We start from the raw sequence: 15,344 nt of genomic DNA, 5'->3' as shown, positions 1-15,344 counted from the left end.
TTATTTTTGTATCGACAATAGATGTCGCGACGAACGAAAGCTCAACAATTTTCAGCTAATATTATAACTCTGCTGAGTGACAGCTTTTGTGTTTGACACGGCGTTGAAAAGGTTATGTATTTGTTGTTGTGTTGTCGCCAAGTTTTAGTGATAATTATGAATTGATTTATTATAAGTTAGCAGTATGTTTTAAGTTTTTTAGTCATTTCGAACAGTAAATAAAAATACCGTTTTATACAAAATGTATTTTATTCTTAATCTTATAAAAAAGTCGTAAAAAAGTCAAAATAATTGAAAATACATGATTCACACAACACAAAAGCATAATTGTATACATTGTCAATTAAAAATACAAAATGAATAAGAAACTTATTCTAAAACACTAGGAAAATCCAATATTTGAAAGAAAATGAATTAAAACACACATTAAAAAAATGAATAAAACACACACAAAAAAATTACAACATTTAAAAAGAGCGCCACCAAAAATACATTAGTTTAATCATCTTAGTTATTCCTTTAGAATCTTTAGATCATACTACAGTCAATTTGCATTTATTATATATCAAATGAATTCATACAGTCCAACATTCTAAGTAAAAATGGCAAAAATATGTCATGTTTATTTATTTCCATACTTTGATGATATTATGAGGAATTTTTAGAATTATCTTAATACACCTCACACTTAACAAGTTAATCATATTCTTTTGTTAGGTATGTTATCTAATAGCATAATAATATAGTAATAAAGATAATAACCAAATGTATTTCTCGTAGGTAAAAGCATAACATAATCAAATTAAGAAAGATAAGCAGCATGTCAAAAAGTGTAGTACCAATTCGCGGTACATTTCCACAGTGAATCCAATACGGATTAAAATGCAATCTTGAAAGGATAATTCCTGTGGGTGTCGCCCATTCTGTAAAGAAAAAATCAGGTACAAATACAAATTGTGTTTTTCTCGAAATCTTGGGTCCAGAAGTGAATGCGTCGTCGCTAAATGTAAATGCAAAAAACCTACAAAATCTACGTAGAAAAATGTTTATTGGCAAGGTGTGAAATCGGTGGAAAGAGAATTGGCGCTGATGATCACAAACACACGTAATCTTTGGAATGTCTCACATTATTGCTAGCGGCAGCCGTTTGAACTAATTTTACTCTATACCAAAGACAGATATAACTCCGTAATAGATGGATACAGTCTAAGGAAAAAACGTGCCTCGAAAATCAAGAAAATTTGATTCTCGTTCTGAGGGCGCTACTAGCTTTGGCCTACTGTCGTATAGATGGCGTTGACGGTTTCGTTTGTTATTTAACAATTTTAACGCATATCAGTGAAAGAACATGGGTCAAAATCATAAAAATAATTAATGCAAATAAAAAAAATCATTTATCTATATTTAAATACATTTTATCGTATTTTTATAAATCTTCATTTTTAGTTTTAAAGTGTGTCGACAGATGGCAGTGAATTTACTGGGGTTACAAAATTTACTATGACAGTACCGCTCTAGTATAAGCATAGAGTAACTTATACGCCAACGCCATCTATACGACTGTAGGCCAAAACTAGTAGCGCCCTCTGAACAAGAATCAAATTTTCTTGATTTTCGAGACACGTTTTTTCCTTAGTCTGTATCCATCTATTACGGAGTTATATATATCTTTGGTATAAGTTACTCTATGTCTATACATAGAAAAGCCCTCAAACAGAGGGCAGCACCAGTTGTGCACATAGCACAGCAGAAAACCAATGGCGAAGGAGACACTAACTTGGATAGCCACTGAAGGGTCATCCATTAATTACGTCACACGTTTAGGGGGTCAAAAATTGTGACAAGGGGAGGGACATTTACTTCAGGGCAAAAACACGTAGTGGTAAAGGGTAAATGTATCATGAATTCTTGTAAACGTTAGCTACCGCTCCGTTGGTTGGTTGAGAATTAATAGGGTATTTAAGTTTAGAATAAATTTAAAAGTGGAAAAAATTACTGCCTTGGGTGAGACTTGAACTCACGGCCTCTGGAGTTCAAGTCTCACCCAAGGCAGTAATTTTTTCCACTTTTAAATTTATTCTAAGCTTAATAGCATCGATCGCAGACGTTTCTGCTTGTTAAAAATTAATAGGGTATTTGACTACTAGTCAAATCATTTTCTTTTTTCGAACTGTCAAAACGATTTTATGGGATTTATATGAAACACTAGCATATGACGTCACAATCAAATTACCTACTCTTTATAGTTTTATACGGGTTTTAAATTAGAAATTATGGCTAAAAATAACTGCTGTCTACGTTTCTCTAAATCTTCTGGTGCTTCATTTCATACATGGTGTAAAATCTTCCTCTTCCTCGCGTTATCCCGGCATTTTGCCACGGCTCCTGGGAGCCTGGGGTCCGCTTGACAACTAATCCTAAGAATTGACGTAGGCACTAGTTTTTACGAAAGCGACTGCCATCTGACTTTCCAACCCAGAGGGTGAACTAGGCCTTGTTATGATCAGTCCGGTTTCCTCACGCTGTTTTCCTTCACCGAAAAGCGATTGGTAAATATCAAATGATATTTCGTACATAAGTTCCGAAAAACTCATTGGTACGAGCCGGGGTTTGAACCCGCGACCTCCGGATTGAAAGTCGCACGCTCTTACCGCTAGGCCACCAGCGCTTCATACATGGTGTAAAATAATTTATTTTAAATAAAGTTAAATGCCTCAACCTCAGTCCAAGGCCCTAGATCACGCGGCCGAGGTAGGCCTATGAAGCGCTGGCTGGACGTCGTGATAGCGGACATGCAAGAGAACAATCTCACACTTGAGAATGTCGAAGACCGGGCAAAGTGGAGAAGATTAAGTAGGAAAGCGGACTCTGGCGCTAGGCCGGAAAAACGCTAGGTCGAAGAAGTCACAAAAAAAAAAATAAAGCATTTATTGCAGACTAAAAGGTCCATACATGGTTAGCAAACATTACAATCTTATTACTAGTGTTAGTAGCGTATAAAAACTAAAACTAAAAACTAGACGGAGAGTGCATGCAGCCCCTGCCAACGGTTGAGCATGGGGCCATTTTCGCGCTCCATGAACACGCCCAGAATGCTGTTGGGGCTGCCGCGCAGGCGACGCATCAGTGAAGCGCACCTCTTGCGCATTATCGCCGCAAAGCTGTCAACTTGTGCCTCCGCAAACATACCAGAGGCACTACAAAATCGCGGCGCGCAAATGCCCTGCAGCTAAATCAAATATAGATTTGTAGAAAAAGGAATTACCCCGCAAAAGTGAAGGTCCTCTTGTTCTTATTGAGGGCGTGTATGGCGGCGCGCTGCGGCGGCTGCAGCGCCGCGCGCAGCGCCCGCAGGTTGTCCCGCAGGTGCGCGCCCGACGACGCCTTCGCCACCACTCCGTGCCCGCTGTCGATCTGGTATCTAAGGGTTTTCAGAAATAATGGTACCATTTACAGAATAAAGGGTATCATAGTACTATGTCCCAGTTAAATTAAGGCAAATTAAGGGTTTCATATTTCATAAGCTGGAAACTTCGAATACACCTTCGTTATGACGTATTAAAGGTTCTCTTAAAAATCGACGCATAGATCGTGTGCGCGTCAGAAGTTATTCAAGGTCAAATGTCATACAAATCGGTTTTTCGCGGATATCAAAATTTCTATAGCTCCGATGTTATTTACATGTAGGAAAGAGTTGTAGAGTATAAAATTTGCGACAATTAGGTACCAAATATTTTTTCATGAGATGAGACGTTTTCAAGATATAGGGCACAGAAAGCGTAGTGATCAGACTTACGTACTATGAGGCAAGGTCAATCGTGAATATCGGCGAATAATACATAATAAATACCTTCTATAAAGTTATTTAATCATCTTTTATTAATCATATACAGCTTTTAAAAGTTTTCTGTTCTGTAGAAAATAAGTAACCACTTGTGTCCAGGTAGATACGTACGGCGTACTCATGGCAAAGCCGCCGAAGACGTGAGGTCCCATTTAAAAGGCCCAATTTACTAACTTTCCTGGGTGTCATGCTTCAAAACTTGTATCACCGAATTAGGCATGTCACCAAATGATGCTAGCATACCCTACGTTGACAATATCTTGATACTCTTGATAGCCTCACAAAATAAGGTTTGCATAGAAAAGTTCAAAAGGAACCGGCCAGCGAGTTTGAACTTAAAGATTACGGGATTGCGAAATATATTCTGGGTATTGACATTGACAGAAATGTCAACGGCAAAATCAAGTTGTCACAACAAAAATATATTGCAAACCTTTTACAGAGAATGGTTTTGAAAATTGTAAGGGGTCTGTATCGTCTATCGACTCCAATGGAAGTGAACTTTAAATTTGAACCGTTACAGCGTTATGTAGGTAAAATCAAAAGAGCGATATCCATACCAGGAATTGATTGGAAGTTTGATGTATTTATCCGTGGGTACCCGGCCTGACATTTCAAATACCGTCTCAAAATTAGCAGTTTGTAGAATCTCCGCATAAAGAAGCTTCGGTCGCTGCAAAACGCGTATTGCGATATTTAAAAGGAACGAAGGAGTATGGTCTTATGTTTGCAAAAACGAGTAAGTCGTTAGAGGGATATTCCGATTCAGACTGGAGAGGCTGTGCGTTGGACAGGCTTTGGTTATGCTTTTGTATCAGGTGGTGCGTGTGTGTCGTGGAGGAAACAGAAGTGTGTCGCGACGAGCACTTGTGAATCAGAATACGTTAGTCTAGCGTCGTCGATGAAGGAAGTGATGTATCTCAACAGATTGTTAACTGAAATCGGATTGGGTAAGTTTGCACAAGTAACCTTAAATCCGGACGATCAATGAGTAATTTGCCTAGCCAATGATCCAGTGTTTCATTCCCGAAGCAAGCACATTGATATGATACCATTTTTTAAGAAATGCTTTAAAGGAGAATCGGAACATCAAGTTAGTTTGCCAACCGATTTCATGTTGGCAGATATATTGACTAAGGCTTTGCCGAAAGTAAAACATCATGCGTCTGGTTTAGAGATCCACGCCGCAGCCAAAAACCCCGGCGGCGGCGCGCTGGGTTTTGAACCCGGCGCGGCGCGGCGTCGCCGGCGTGAGGACATTTTTTAGGAGGAATAATAAAAAAAAACATAACTATGCTAGAAATAATCATTTATTTATTATCTCCAATCACTGACTAAAAATTGTTTACAGTACAGCTACAGTGGTTGTAATTATCGTGAATAAAAATTATTTTGTTCACCTTTGCCAAATTTAAGCGCGATCGCTTAGCAGTCAACCAGCCATCAACCATCCCAGCTACAAAAAACACCCTTTCACTGGGTGTACTTGTAGCTGGAATGCTTAAAAGTGACCGCGCCAACCCTGCAAGTCAAGGAAACATTTTTTTTTGTTCCCAATACTTCAGAACATCATTATCTAAGCTTTCCATATCGAATGGACTAGCAGTGGCTAGGTATTTCCAGCACTCCTGTGAAACTTCTTCATTATCGTCAAATAATCTGCTGGAATGCTTTTTTGCCAACTTTTGGAGGATATTTTCTTGCGATTGCAAAGAAGGACCTGGTTGTGGCAATTCTTTGTCAGCATCTTTTACAAATTTTCTCGCAGTCTGATAAAAAACAGTTTTTAGGGTTCCGTACCCAAAGGGTAAAAACGGGACTAAGACTTCGCTATTGCTATCCGTCTGTCTGTCTGTCACCAGGCTGTATCTCATGAATCGTGATAGCTAGACAGTTGAAAATTTCACAGATGATGTATTTCTGTTGCCGCTATAACAACAAATACTAAAAAGTGAACCCTCGGTGCGCGAGTCCGAATCGCACTTGGCCGGTTTTTTGTTGTTTGCCGAGTCTCCACGTACGCATCAATTTCTTTTAAATTAGCGAAACGAGGGTCGAGAAGAGAGGCTGCAATTATATTTTCAGTTATGGCAAAGATATATATAACTCCGTAATAGATGGATACAGTCTAAGGAAATAACGTGCCTCGAAAATCATGAAAATTTGATTCTCGATCAGATGACGCCACTAGTTTTGACCTACACTCGTATAGAGGGCGTTGACTGTTTCGTTTGTTATTTATAATTTTAACGCAAACCAGTGAAAGAACATGGGTCAAAATCATATAAAAATAATTAATGCAAATAAAAAAAACATTTATCCATATTTAAATACATTTTAACGTATTTTTATAAATCTTCATTTTTAGTTTTAAAATATGTCGATAGATGGCAGTGAATTTAAAGTGGTTACAAAATTTACTATGACAGTACCGCTCTATCTTATTATATCCTCATTGGTTATGGGAAACCTCTTGTCCACATTCAGCATCATTTGGTTTTTTAACCTTTGAATAATTAATGACTCATCGTCTGGCATCGACTGAAGGACCTCTTTTATTTCTGATCTAAAAACCAGCGCCAAATTCAAAGAACACATCTTTTGTAAAGACAACATTTCTACAGTTTTTATAAAAGTCCTCAGAAACTTTATCAAGTCCTCCAAAATATTCCATTCTTCGGCTTAAATTTTCAAGTCACTGCCCAATTTTAGTCAACATCTCGTTTATCGGAGTAACAGCGCATTGTTGTTTTGGTCGGTTTGGTCATAGGTTAAATATTTATTCGAATTTCGAGGTCGGCGCGAAATTTTGAACGACCCGGCGGCGGCGGCGGCGAGCTGAGGTTGCTCGGCGGCGGCACGCCGGCGCGGCGTGGACCTCTAGTATATACTTATTTGTTACAATTTGTTATATATGAACTATTCGTAAAGTGAACGAGTTGGTTATGGCTTACAATGATGTAAGTTTATGATAATATTGTTTGAATATTATATTTCGCCTGTGTTCTGATTTTTGACTGCTTGACACCATTATCTCACTCGATCCTAATGTTTACATTGTGATACACGTTATTCTATATATATTTTAATATGCCTAAAAAGCGCTTTGTTATTTAACCACAACGTGCTCAGGGAGCTCCGCCACACTTTAGACCCCAACACTTCCCGTCAGCTGGTGATTCCTTCTCTCTATGATCCTCCTACCTGACCAACAGCTGGGCCGGGCTGATGCCCAATGCCCAACCCTGCAGCCATGACCTGCACCAGCGCGTCATCAATTGCAACCGCCTGCGAGGCCTTAAAGCCGGGGTTCCTTTAGACCCCAGCACGCCGGAGCGTTCATGATTCCTTCTCTCTATGATCCCCCTACCTGATCAACAGCTGGGCCGGGCTGATCCCTAACCCTGCAGCCATGACCTGCACCAGCGGGTCATCAATAGCGGCCGCCTGCGAGGCCTTCAGGTCTGCTGGGGTCCCCTTGGAGCCCAGCACGCCGAAGCAACTCATGCGCACGTCGCGCGCCTCGCAGAACTCCGAGAGGCGCTGCTGGCTGAGATACGGGTGGCATTCCACCTGGAATATTAAATATAAATCACTACACCTTATAAATAAATAAATATTATAGGACATTCTTACGCAGAATGACTAAGTCCCACGGTAAGCCCAAGGAGGCTTGTGTTATGGGTACTTAAATACATAGAAAACACCCATGACTCAGGAACAAATATCTGTGCTCATCACACAAATAAATGCCCTTACCGGGATTCGAACCCAGGACCATCGGCTTCACAGGCAGGCTTATAAAACAGTCCCACGCCGCGTCTGTCTGTTTGTATGTATGTTTGTTCGCGATAAACTCATAAACTACTGAACGTATTTTCATGCGGTTTTTACCTATCAAAGAGTGATTCGTGAAGAAGGTTTATGTGTATAATTTGTTAAGGTTTTGTGTAACGCGTAGGTTATAGGTTAAGGAAATATTCGTCGCAGTCTTTGTGAGTTTTGGTAGCTCAGTTGAACAGGCGAGCTGGTATACCAGGGTTGCGAGTTCTAACAGAAATCTCATTTGTTATACTTTGGTTCAATCAGAGAACTGGAGAGAGTGAGTTACCTGGTTGACCACGGGCTTGATCCTGCCTTTATCCAGCACCCTGAGGAGCTGCACAGAGTTGAAGTTGCTGACGCCGATGCTGCGCACCAGACCCTTGGAAACCAAGTTCTCCATGGCGAACCAGGCATCCAGGTAATCGTAGTCAGAGAATTGGAGCACATTGGCGATCTTTGGGAGGGGGTCGCCGCCTTCCTGTGAGTCAAAGAGTACTGTTAACTCGTGTTAAGGCTGTTCCATCGGTTTGCCGCTGTCTTTGTCACATTTCGCAAGAAAGAACGGGAAAGAACATACGCGCTAAGTGTCAATATTGATCGAATTTTGTCGGTTTTTATTTATTTTAAAAACGTTACCTTACAATATCTAAATTCTAAAGCTATGAAATTACTATTTATGTAAAGATTGTTTTTTCTTCTTTTTTTGTTTATAGTATCACATAATAAATAACCAAATAAAGTAGGATTAAAAGTCCGAGTTAGAGGTTACTTTGGAAATTAATTGTATCGAGCGAAGTGTCATAATTCGTGTATCGGAAGCTATGTTGTTAAACATAATATAGTCAAGAACTACATATATTTTTTCCACGTCTACGAATATCAACGCCTCTTATAAAAACATGATCATATAAGGAGATTTTTCGCCTTCTGGCTCAGGGAACCGCCTTAACAAGCGCCATCTATGGGACACTCTACTCTCTATTGAACCCTCGATGACTTATATTCTACGCACCCACTAGGGTACGTAGTTCAAGAGTAGGCCCATAGGTGGCGCTTTAATCAATATCTAGGTTTTAAGATAGTAATAATAAAAACCGGCCAAGTGCGATTCGGACTCGCCCACCAAGGGTTCCGTACTTTTTAGTATTTGTTGTTATAGCGGCAACAGAAATACATCATCTGTAAAAATTTCAACTGTCTAGCTATCACGGTTCATAAGATACAGCCTGGTGACAGACAGACAGACACGGACAGCGGAGTCTTAGTAATAGGGTCCCGTTTTTACCCTTTGGGTACGGAACCCTAAAAATGTACTCGTTCACTTTACGAATAGACAGCATTCGATACACGCTGTTTTCTCTCCGACTCCTGTCCTGACTCCTTCGATCTCCACCCACGTGCCAACAAGTACACACAGTTAAGTACTTACCTACTTTAGGTAGAAAATGGAGTCAATATCATCTAGTATCTGAATGATATGCAATATGCAGAATAATGAGAGCTAACGCGTATGAATTCGCCGCTAGGGGCGCTAGTGTAGATGGTGGTCTTTTCCATAGTTCGAAATGTCAAATGTCACTTGTCACTTCAATGACTGACAGCTGTTCTTTAGTCTTTTGGACCACCATCAGAGGCGCCAACTGGTGAGCAAAAAAACGATAGCCCTCATTGATCATAGATTACGTTGTTATCAAAATCTGGAGAACGCGCTGTATGCTGCATGTGCAGCTTTATTTCAAAAGACTCGCTAATGTCTTGCGTGATCTACGTATTTCGATTTTAGATATACCATGACCTATGTAACTCCGTATAAGATGAATACAGTCTAAGGAAAAAACGTGCCTCGGAAATCAAGAAAATTTGATTCTCGCACAGATAGCGTTACCACTAATACCAACCTTTGGCCTATTCTCGGCTAGGAGGCGTTGACGGTTTCGTTTGTTATTTAACAATTTTATTAACATATCAGTGAAAGAATCAAATTCATATAAAAATAATATTAAATTATTTTAACCTTACCTACCTACCTACCTACTACTTACGTACCTTGAACAACATGGGGTTGTGTATTATATACAGGTCGAAGTAATCCAAGCCGGTGGCCGCTAGGGAGGCGCGGCAAGCATTCTCCACCAGGTCAGGGCGGTGGAAGGTGCTCCACACCTTAATGATATAGGTCCTTGCTAGAATAAGTATGTTAGACCTTACCAGGCGTGTCTCACTCCGCGATTTCGTCGCGTCGCTACAAGTACCTGCGGCCGCCTCAATTTTGAGGTTTTGCCATAGTAATTGCCGCACACCGCTATGGAACGGACGCCTGCACGCGCTTGCGCCGCCTTGCGCGGAGTAGTCGCGTTTTGTTAGGGAGTGAATCTTCTACTAGTACTATTATATATTCTGTGACCTTACCTTGAACGCCAATTGGTGACTCGAAGCTCGCGCAGATCCGCCTCCACCCTGTCGCACCCTGGGGCGTCCAATAGGACGTATTCTTGCTTGCTTGCTTGATTGGCGAGAGGTCGCACAGGATCGAGAAAAGTGGCGCTGTCTTGTTTCGGAGGCCAAGTCTCATTTTGGGTCGCTGAGCCAACGGAGTCAGTAAGTAAGTTACCTTGAACGACATGGGGTTGTGTATCATATACAGATCAAAATAGTCCAAGCCGGTGGCCGCCAGGGAGGCGCGGCAGGCGCCCTCCACCAGGTCAGGGCGGTGGAAGGTGCTCCACATCTTATTCATGATGAACAGTTCCTCACTGAAACATAGCGATTAATCAATTCAAAGGGGTCCAGAAACAGATGAAGATATGTAGGTTATAGTTTATTTCATTTCTTCCTGAAATAAAACTATGTAAACGGATTATATCGCGTATATGGCAGTGCTGACAGGTTTGGTGTGGGGATTCAGAGCGCGGCCGGTGTTTTCCAATTTCACGTTGTCCATTGTTACTGGTGTTAGTTTTCTCTGAAAGAATGACAGTAAGTAATTAATATGAAATTGAAATAAAACTATGAAAACGGATTATATCGCGTATATTGAATTTATAATACATCCCGACGTTTCGAACCTTTTACAGCGTTCGTGGTCAACGGGTGACATCACCCGGGTGTAATCGGGTCATTTCTTCCTGTTTGAAATTTTTCCAACGGAGCGGCAGCTGATGTGTGATGATCGTGCAAAAACTTAGCCACAATCATACTGTTGCTGGTTTGCGATCTATGTACAGTAAGCTCCAGAGAAAATTTACCCACCCCCAAGTTACAGTGGCTCTGTAGCCGAGTTTGTAGATCTGTCTATAAAAACCTTTTCATTGGTCGCCAATGTGACCATATTGAACTTACCGTCGAACACTGCCATCTAGTATCTTCGCCCGTACCCCTTCCCCACCTCCTTCTCGTTGCCATAGATAACCGCCGTGTCTATGGCTCTGTAGCCGAGTTTGTAGATCTGTCTATAATAACCTTTTCATTGGTCGCCAATGTGACCATATTGAACTTACCGTCGAACACTGCCATCTAGTATCTTCGCCCGTATCCCCTCGCCCACCTCCTTCTCGTTGCCATAGATAAACGCTGTGTCTATGGCCCGGTAACCGAGGTCTATGGCCGCTGATACAATGTGAGTGGCTAGCTTGGGGTCCAGCTGTAACATGACCAAACTCCGATATTGATGTTGCAGTTCATTGAAATAGTTAAGGGTTGGCAAAAATACGTGAGTACCCTAAATTCGCCTTTAGTATATAAATTCTCCTTAACTTGCATTAAATCCTGACAAGATTATGAGGATATAAGAGGATAGAGCGGTACTGTCATAGCATAGAGTAACTTATACTAGAGCGGTACTGTCATAGTAAATTTTGTAACCCCAGTAAATTCACTGCCATCTGTCGACACACTTTAAAACTAGAAATCAAGATTTATAAAAATACGATAAAATGTATTTAAATATAGATAAATGATTTGCATTAATTATTTTTATGATTTTGACCCATGTTCTGTCACTGATATGCGTTAAAATTGTTAAATAACAAACGAAACCGTCAACGCCATCTATACGACAGTTGGCCAAAACTAGTAGCGCCCTCTGAACGAGAATCAAATTTTCGTGATTTTCGAGGCACGTTTTTTCCTTAGACTGTATCCATCTATTACGGAGTTATATCTATCTTTGGTCATAGTAAATTTTGTAACCACAGTAAATTCACTGCCATCTATCGACACACTTTAAAACTAAAAATGAAGATTAAAAAAATACGATAAAATGTATTTAAATATGGATAAATATGGACCACTGGAGGGCTTCGTCACTTTTTCTTTAATATATGACATCTATTACAGTTTTTAATTTATATATAGTAGTGTGACTACTTAAAAAAACACAAATTAAAATATTTAATAAAATAATTTGATTTGTTCCCAAACTTGTTATGGATAAATATTTTTTTTATTTGCATTGATTATTTTTATATATATATATATATTTTTCATACTACGTCGGTGGCAAACAAGCATACGGCCCGCCTGATGTTAAGCAGTCTCCGTAGCCTATGTACGCCTGCAGCTCCAGAGGAGTTACATGCGCGTTGCCGACCCTAACACTCCTCTCCCTCGAGCTCTGGCAACCTTACTCACCGGCAGGAACACAACACTATTAGTAGGGTCTAGTGTTATTTGGCTGCGGTTTTCTGTAAGGTGGAGGTACTTCCCCAGTTGGGCTCTGCTCTAGATCTGGAATGACATCCGCTGTCCTGTGCCCTACCACACAAAGCGAGATGTCATTCACACAGGTATGATTTTGACCCATGTTCTTTCACTGATATGCGTTAAAATTGTTAAATAACAAACGAAACCGTCAACGCCCTCTATACGAGAGTAGGCCAAAGGTAGTGGCGCCATCTGATCGAGAATAAAATTTTCGTGGATTTTCGAGGCACGTTTTTTCCTTAGACTGTATCCATCTATTACGGAGTCATATCTATCTTTGCTTGTATCGACACTATCTCCAAATATAACCTTGTCAGGCTTTAATTTACTTTTCCCCTCACTAGCTCGGAAAGCCGTCTTTTATACTTTAAAACAAGCGGGGAAAAACGCATTTTATCCACTAGTGGGGAAAGTAATTTGACCTTGGATGGAGCGTGTTTAAGTAGCTTGACAGATAACAAAACGTAAAACGCTCATAATAATGGTTCGTTTGATATTAATTATCATTAAATAAATGGTTTGAGAATCTAATAAAAAATACCAGATTTAGCTTTATTTAATGATTTTAAGTCATAAACCTTAAAATTCCATAATAAACGTTTGTTTTTTAATAATTATGTTAAATATAATTCTGAACGCACAAGTTAAGTCGATGCAATTTCAAAACGCATCATTGACATTTCATACGTCAGAAATGTCAACATTGTGAACAAAAATTTTACTTAAAAACTTCTCAAGTAAAAGTACAGAATTTCCAGAGTTTTTTGTTATAATATCGTAAAAAAATGAGTGATTCCAGTGATGAAGATGATCTAAAGCCTATGGATGTTGCACTTTCCTCGCTATAGTGAGGGGAAAAGTTTTGTGTTACACACGGGTGCAAATGTATTTTACTTCTCGTGCATTAAAACACTCGCTACGCTCGGGATTCTATTTTAGAACCACTCGCTTCGCTCGTGGTTCCACTATAGAATCCTTTCGCTTGCTCGTGTTTCAATTCCACACTCGCGGGTAAAATACAACTTTGCACCCTTGTATAACAAATAACTATTGTAGCGTAGGTATGCCGTGTGTCTAAGGGTAGAAAAACCTTAAAAACACCCCGCATTCACCCTGTAAAAGGTGTAAATGAAAATATCTTACCAAAGCAGTCCCAAGGGCGATAACCGGCATTTTCCTCCCGTCTCGCAGCTGTATGTAACTCATGTTAGTGACGCTTCCATATGTGATCTTAGCGTTTTTCAGCTCTTTTATCTTGGCTGCGTAATCTGTATAAATAAGTAAGTAAGTTAATATTCTTTATTGCACCAAAATTATACATAAGTTCAGGTTTAATAATAATTAATAAGGCGAGCTTTGGTGTCGGCGAACGTCCCATGCATCATGGAGCCCCAGGGTCTAAGTCGTTTGGACGGTAAGAGACCGGACGGCCTTACGCTTGTTCCTTGGGCGAAGGGCCGCAGCTTACTTTGGGATGTCACGTGTGTGAGTACTTTTGCTCCCACTCATCTCGCGCGCACGGTGAACAAGGCAGGTGCAGCGGCTGAAAGTGCTGCTAGGTTCAAGCACAGCAAGTACGCGAACCTTGAACAGGTGTACGATTTTGTCCCGGTTGCCGTCGAGACGGCTGGGCCTTGGTGTGCCGAGGCCAAAGCCTTTATTAAGGATATAGGGCGACCCTTAAGGGAAAGGGGCGGCGACCCTCGCTCTGGTTCTTTCCTCGTCCAAAAGATATCCCTGGCCATTCAGCGAGGTAATGCCGTCAGTATTTTTGGCACATTTGGTCCGGGGGATAATCAGAGTGGGGGGTAATATTGTATTTGTTGTAATTTAGTTTTACTTTTTTGCATTAATTATTTTTATTAATAAAATTGTGTAAGCACAAAGTACGCGAGCGAAACTTCACTTAAATGAGAAAAATTTACATAAAAAAGTTGTTAATAAATTATGCATGCATAAATTAACATGTTATTATTATACCTATAGTATAGGTTTTTAAAAGAAAGAATGGCAACGCGCATGCGACACCTCTGGAGTTGCAGGCGCCCACAAAATACAGCAGCCAATTACTAACAGAGGAGTCGCAAGCTGGCGTGTTATTATTCTAAGGAAAAGTAATATTCTATATTAATAGAGGGTTGGAAATATGACACTTAAGCTTTTTTTTAAAGATAAGTTAAATCATAAATAAAGAGGCAAAAATATGAACCGATTTGTCCAGCGTGGAAATGCTACGAGCATCAGGGCACCTTTGCACCGGGGACGGCGGGGAGCGGGTTTTGTAGGAATTTGTAGTTGTAATTTTTAATTGTTATTTTATTGTTAAATAGTCTAAATCATTAATTAATGAAAAAGAAAAAAACAATGCAATGAAATGTATAAACCGAATTTGATAAAAGAAGAGAAAACATGCTTGCAAATAAATAAACCGCGTCTAAATAAGTTAACCCGTTTATGAGCTACGGTGTCACAGACAGACAGACATACATGCACATAAGCACTGTGCATTAATTTCGGAATATGCGGAAAAGCTGGGAGGAGTGCGTACTCGGCGATGGTCAACATTTAAAAAGTCTGATTAAATCTAGTCTAAGTAAATATGATTGAAAAATGTATTAGTTTTTGTTGACTGAGCGTTAGCGAATTTCAGCTTGGAAAAAAATTCTCTTTTTTAGATGTTCTCTACTGGTCGCAATTCTCAATCGATTCTCTTGAAATTTTGTGAGGAGATTCGTTGTTTAAAATAAATAGATCGTTCGCGCCTGCGCTCGCGCAGCAGATGAATCTGCGCATGGTAACTGCTAGCGTACTTATTTGTGTAAGTCGCTGCGGGCAAAATAAATAAATATGTCTACCTACCTACGCATACATATTTTTTGTGTTTATTTTGCTAAAACTTAATAAAATAGCACTTGATGTTAAATAACAAATAAAAATTTACTCAAGTTAATTCTAAGTATAAGTATGTTTAATT

At 39.9% G+C, this 15,344-nt stretch overlaps 1 protein-coding gene across 1 annotated transcript in view; it reads right to left on the bottom strand.

The window, feature by feature from the left end:
- Positions 1-330: 330 nt before the first annotated feature.
- LOC134752511 (uncharacterized) overlaps positions 331-15,344 on the bottom strand; it is a 32,195-nt gene continuing 17,181 nt past the window's right edge. The window contains exons 8-14 of the mRNA XM_063688205.1: positions 13,514-13,638; positions 11,167-11,309; positions 10,281-10,422; positions 7,956-8,147; positions 7,215-7,417; positions 3,266-3,421; positions 331-923 (exon numbers count right to left, since the gene is read on the bottom strand). Coding sequence (XP_063544275.1) covers positions 878-923; positions 3,266-3,421; positions 7,215-7,417; positions 7,956-8,147; positions 10,281-10,422; positions 11,167-11,309; positions 13,514-13,638 — 1,007 coding nt within the window. The 3' untranslated portion in view covers positions 331-877. The remainder of the gene's footprint in view (positions 924-3,265; positions 3,422-7,214; positions 7,418-7,955; positions 8,148-10,280; positions 10,423-11,166; positions 11,310-13,513; positions 13,639-15,344) is intronic.

The sequence above is a fragment of the Cydia strobilella genome, chromosome 24 (genome assembly GCF_947568885.1).
Source record: "Cydia strobilella chromosome 24, ilCydStro3.1, whole genome shotgun sequence".
NCBI classification, from domain to species: Eukaryota; Metazoa; Arthropoda; class Insecta; order Lepidoptera; family Tortricidae; genus Cydia; species Cydia strobilella.
Note: the sequence above shows the minus strand (reverse complement) of the source record. Positions and strands in the feature narration are given on the sequence as shown.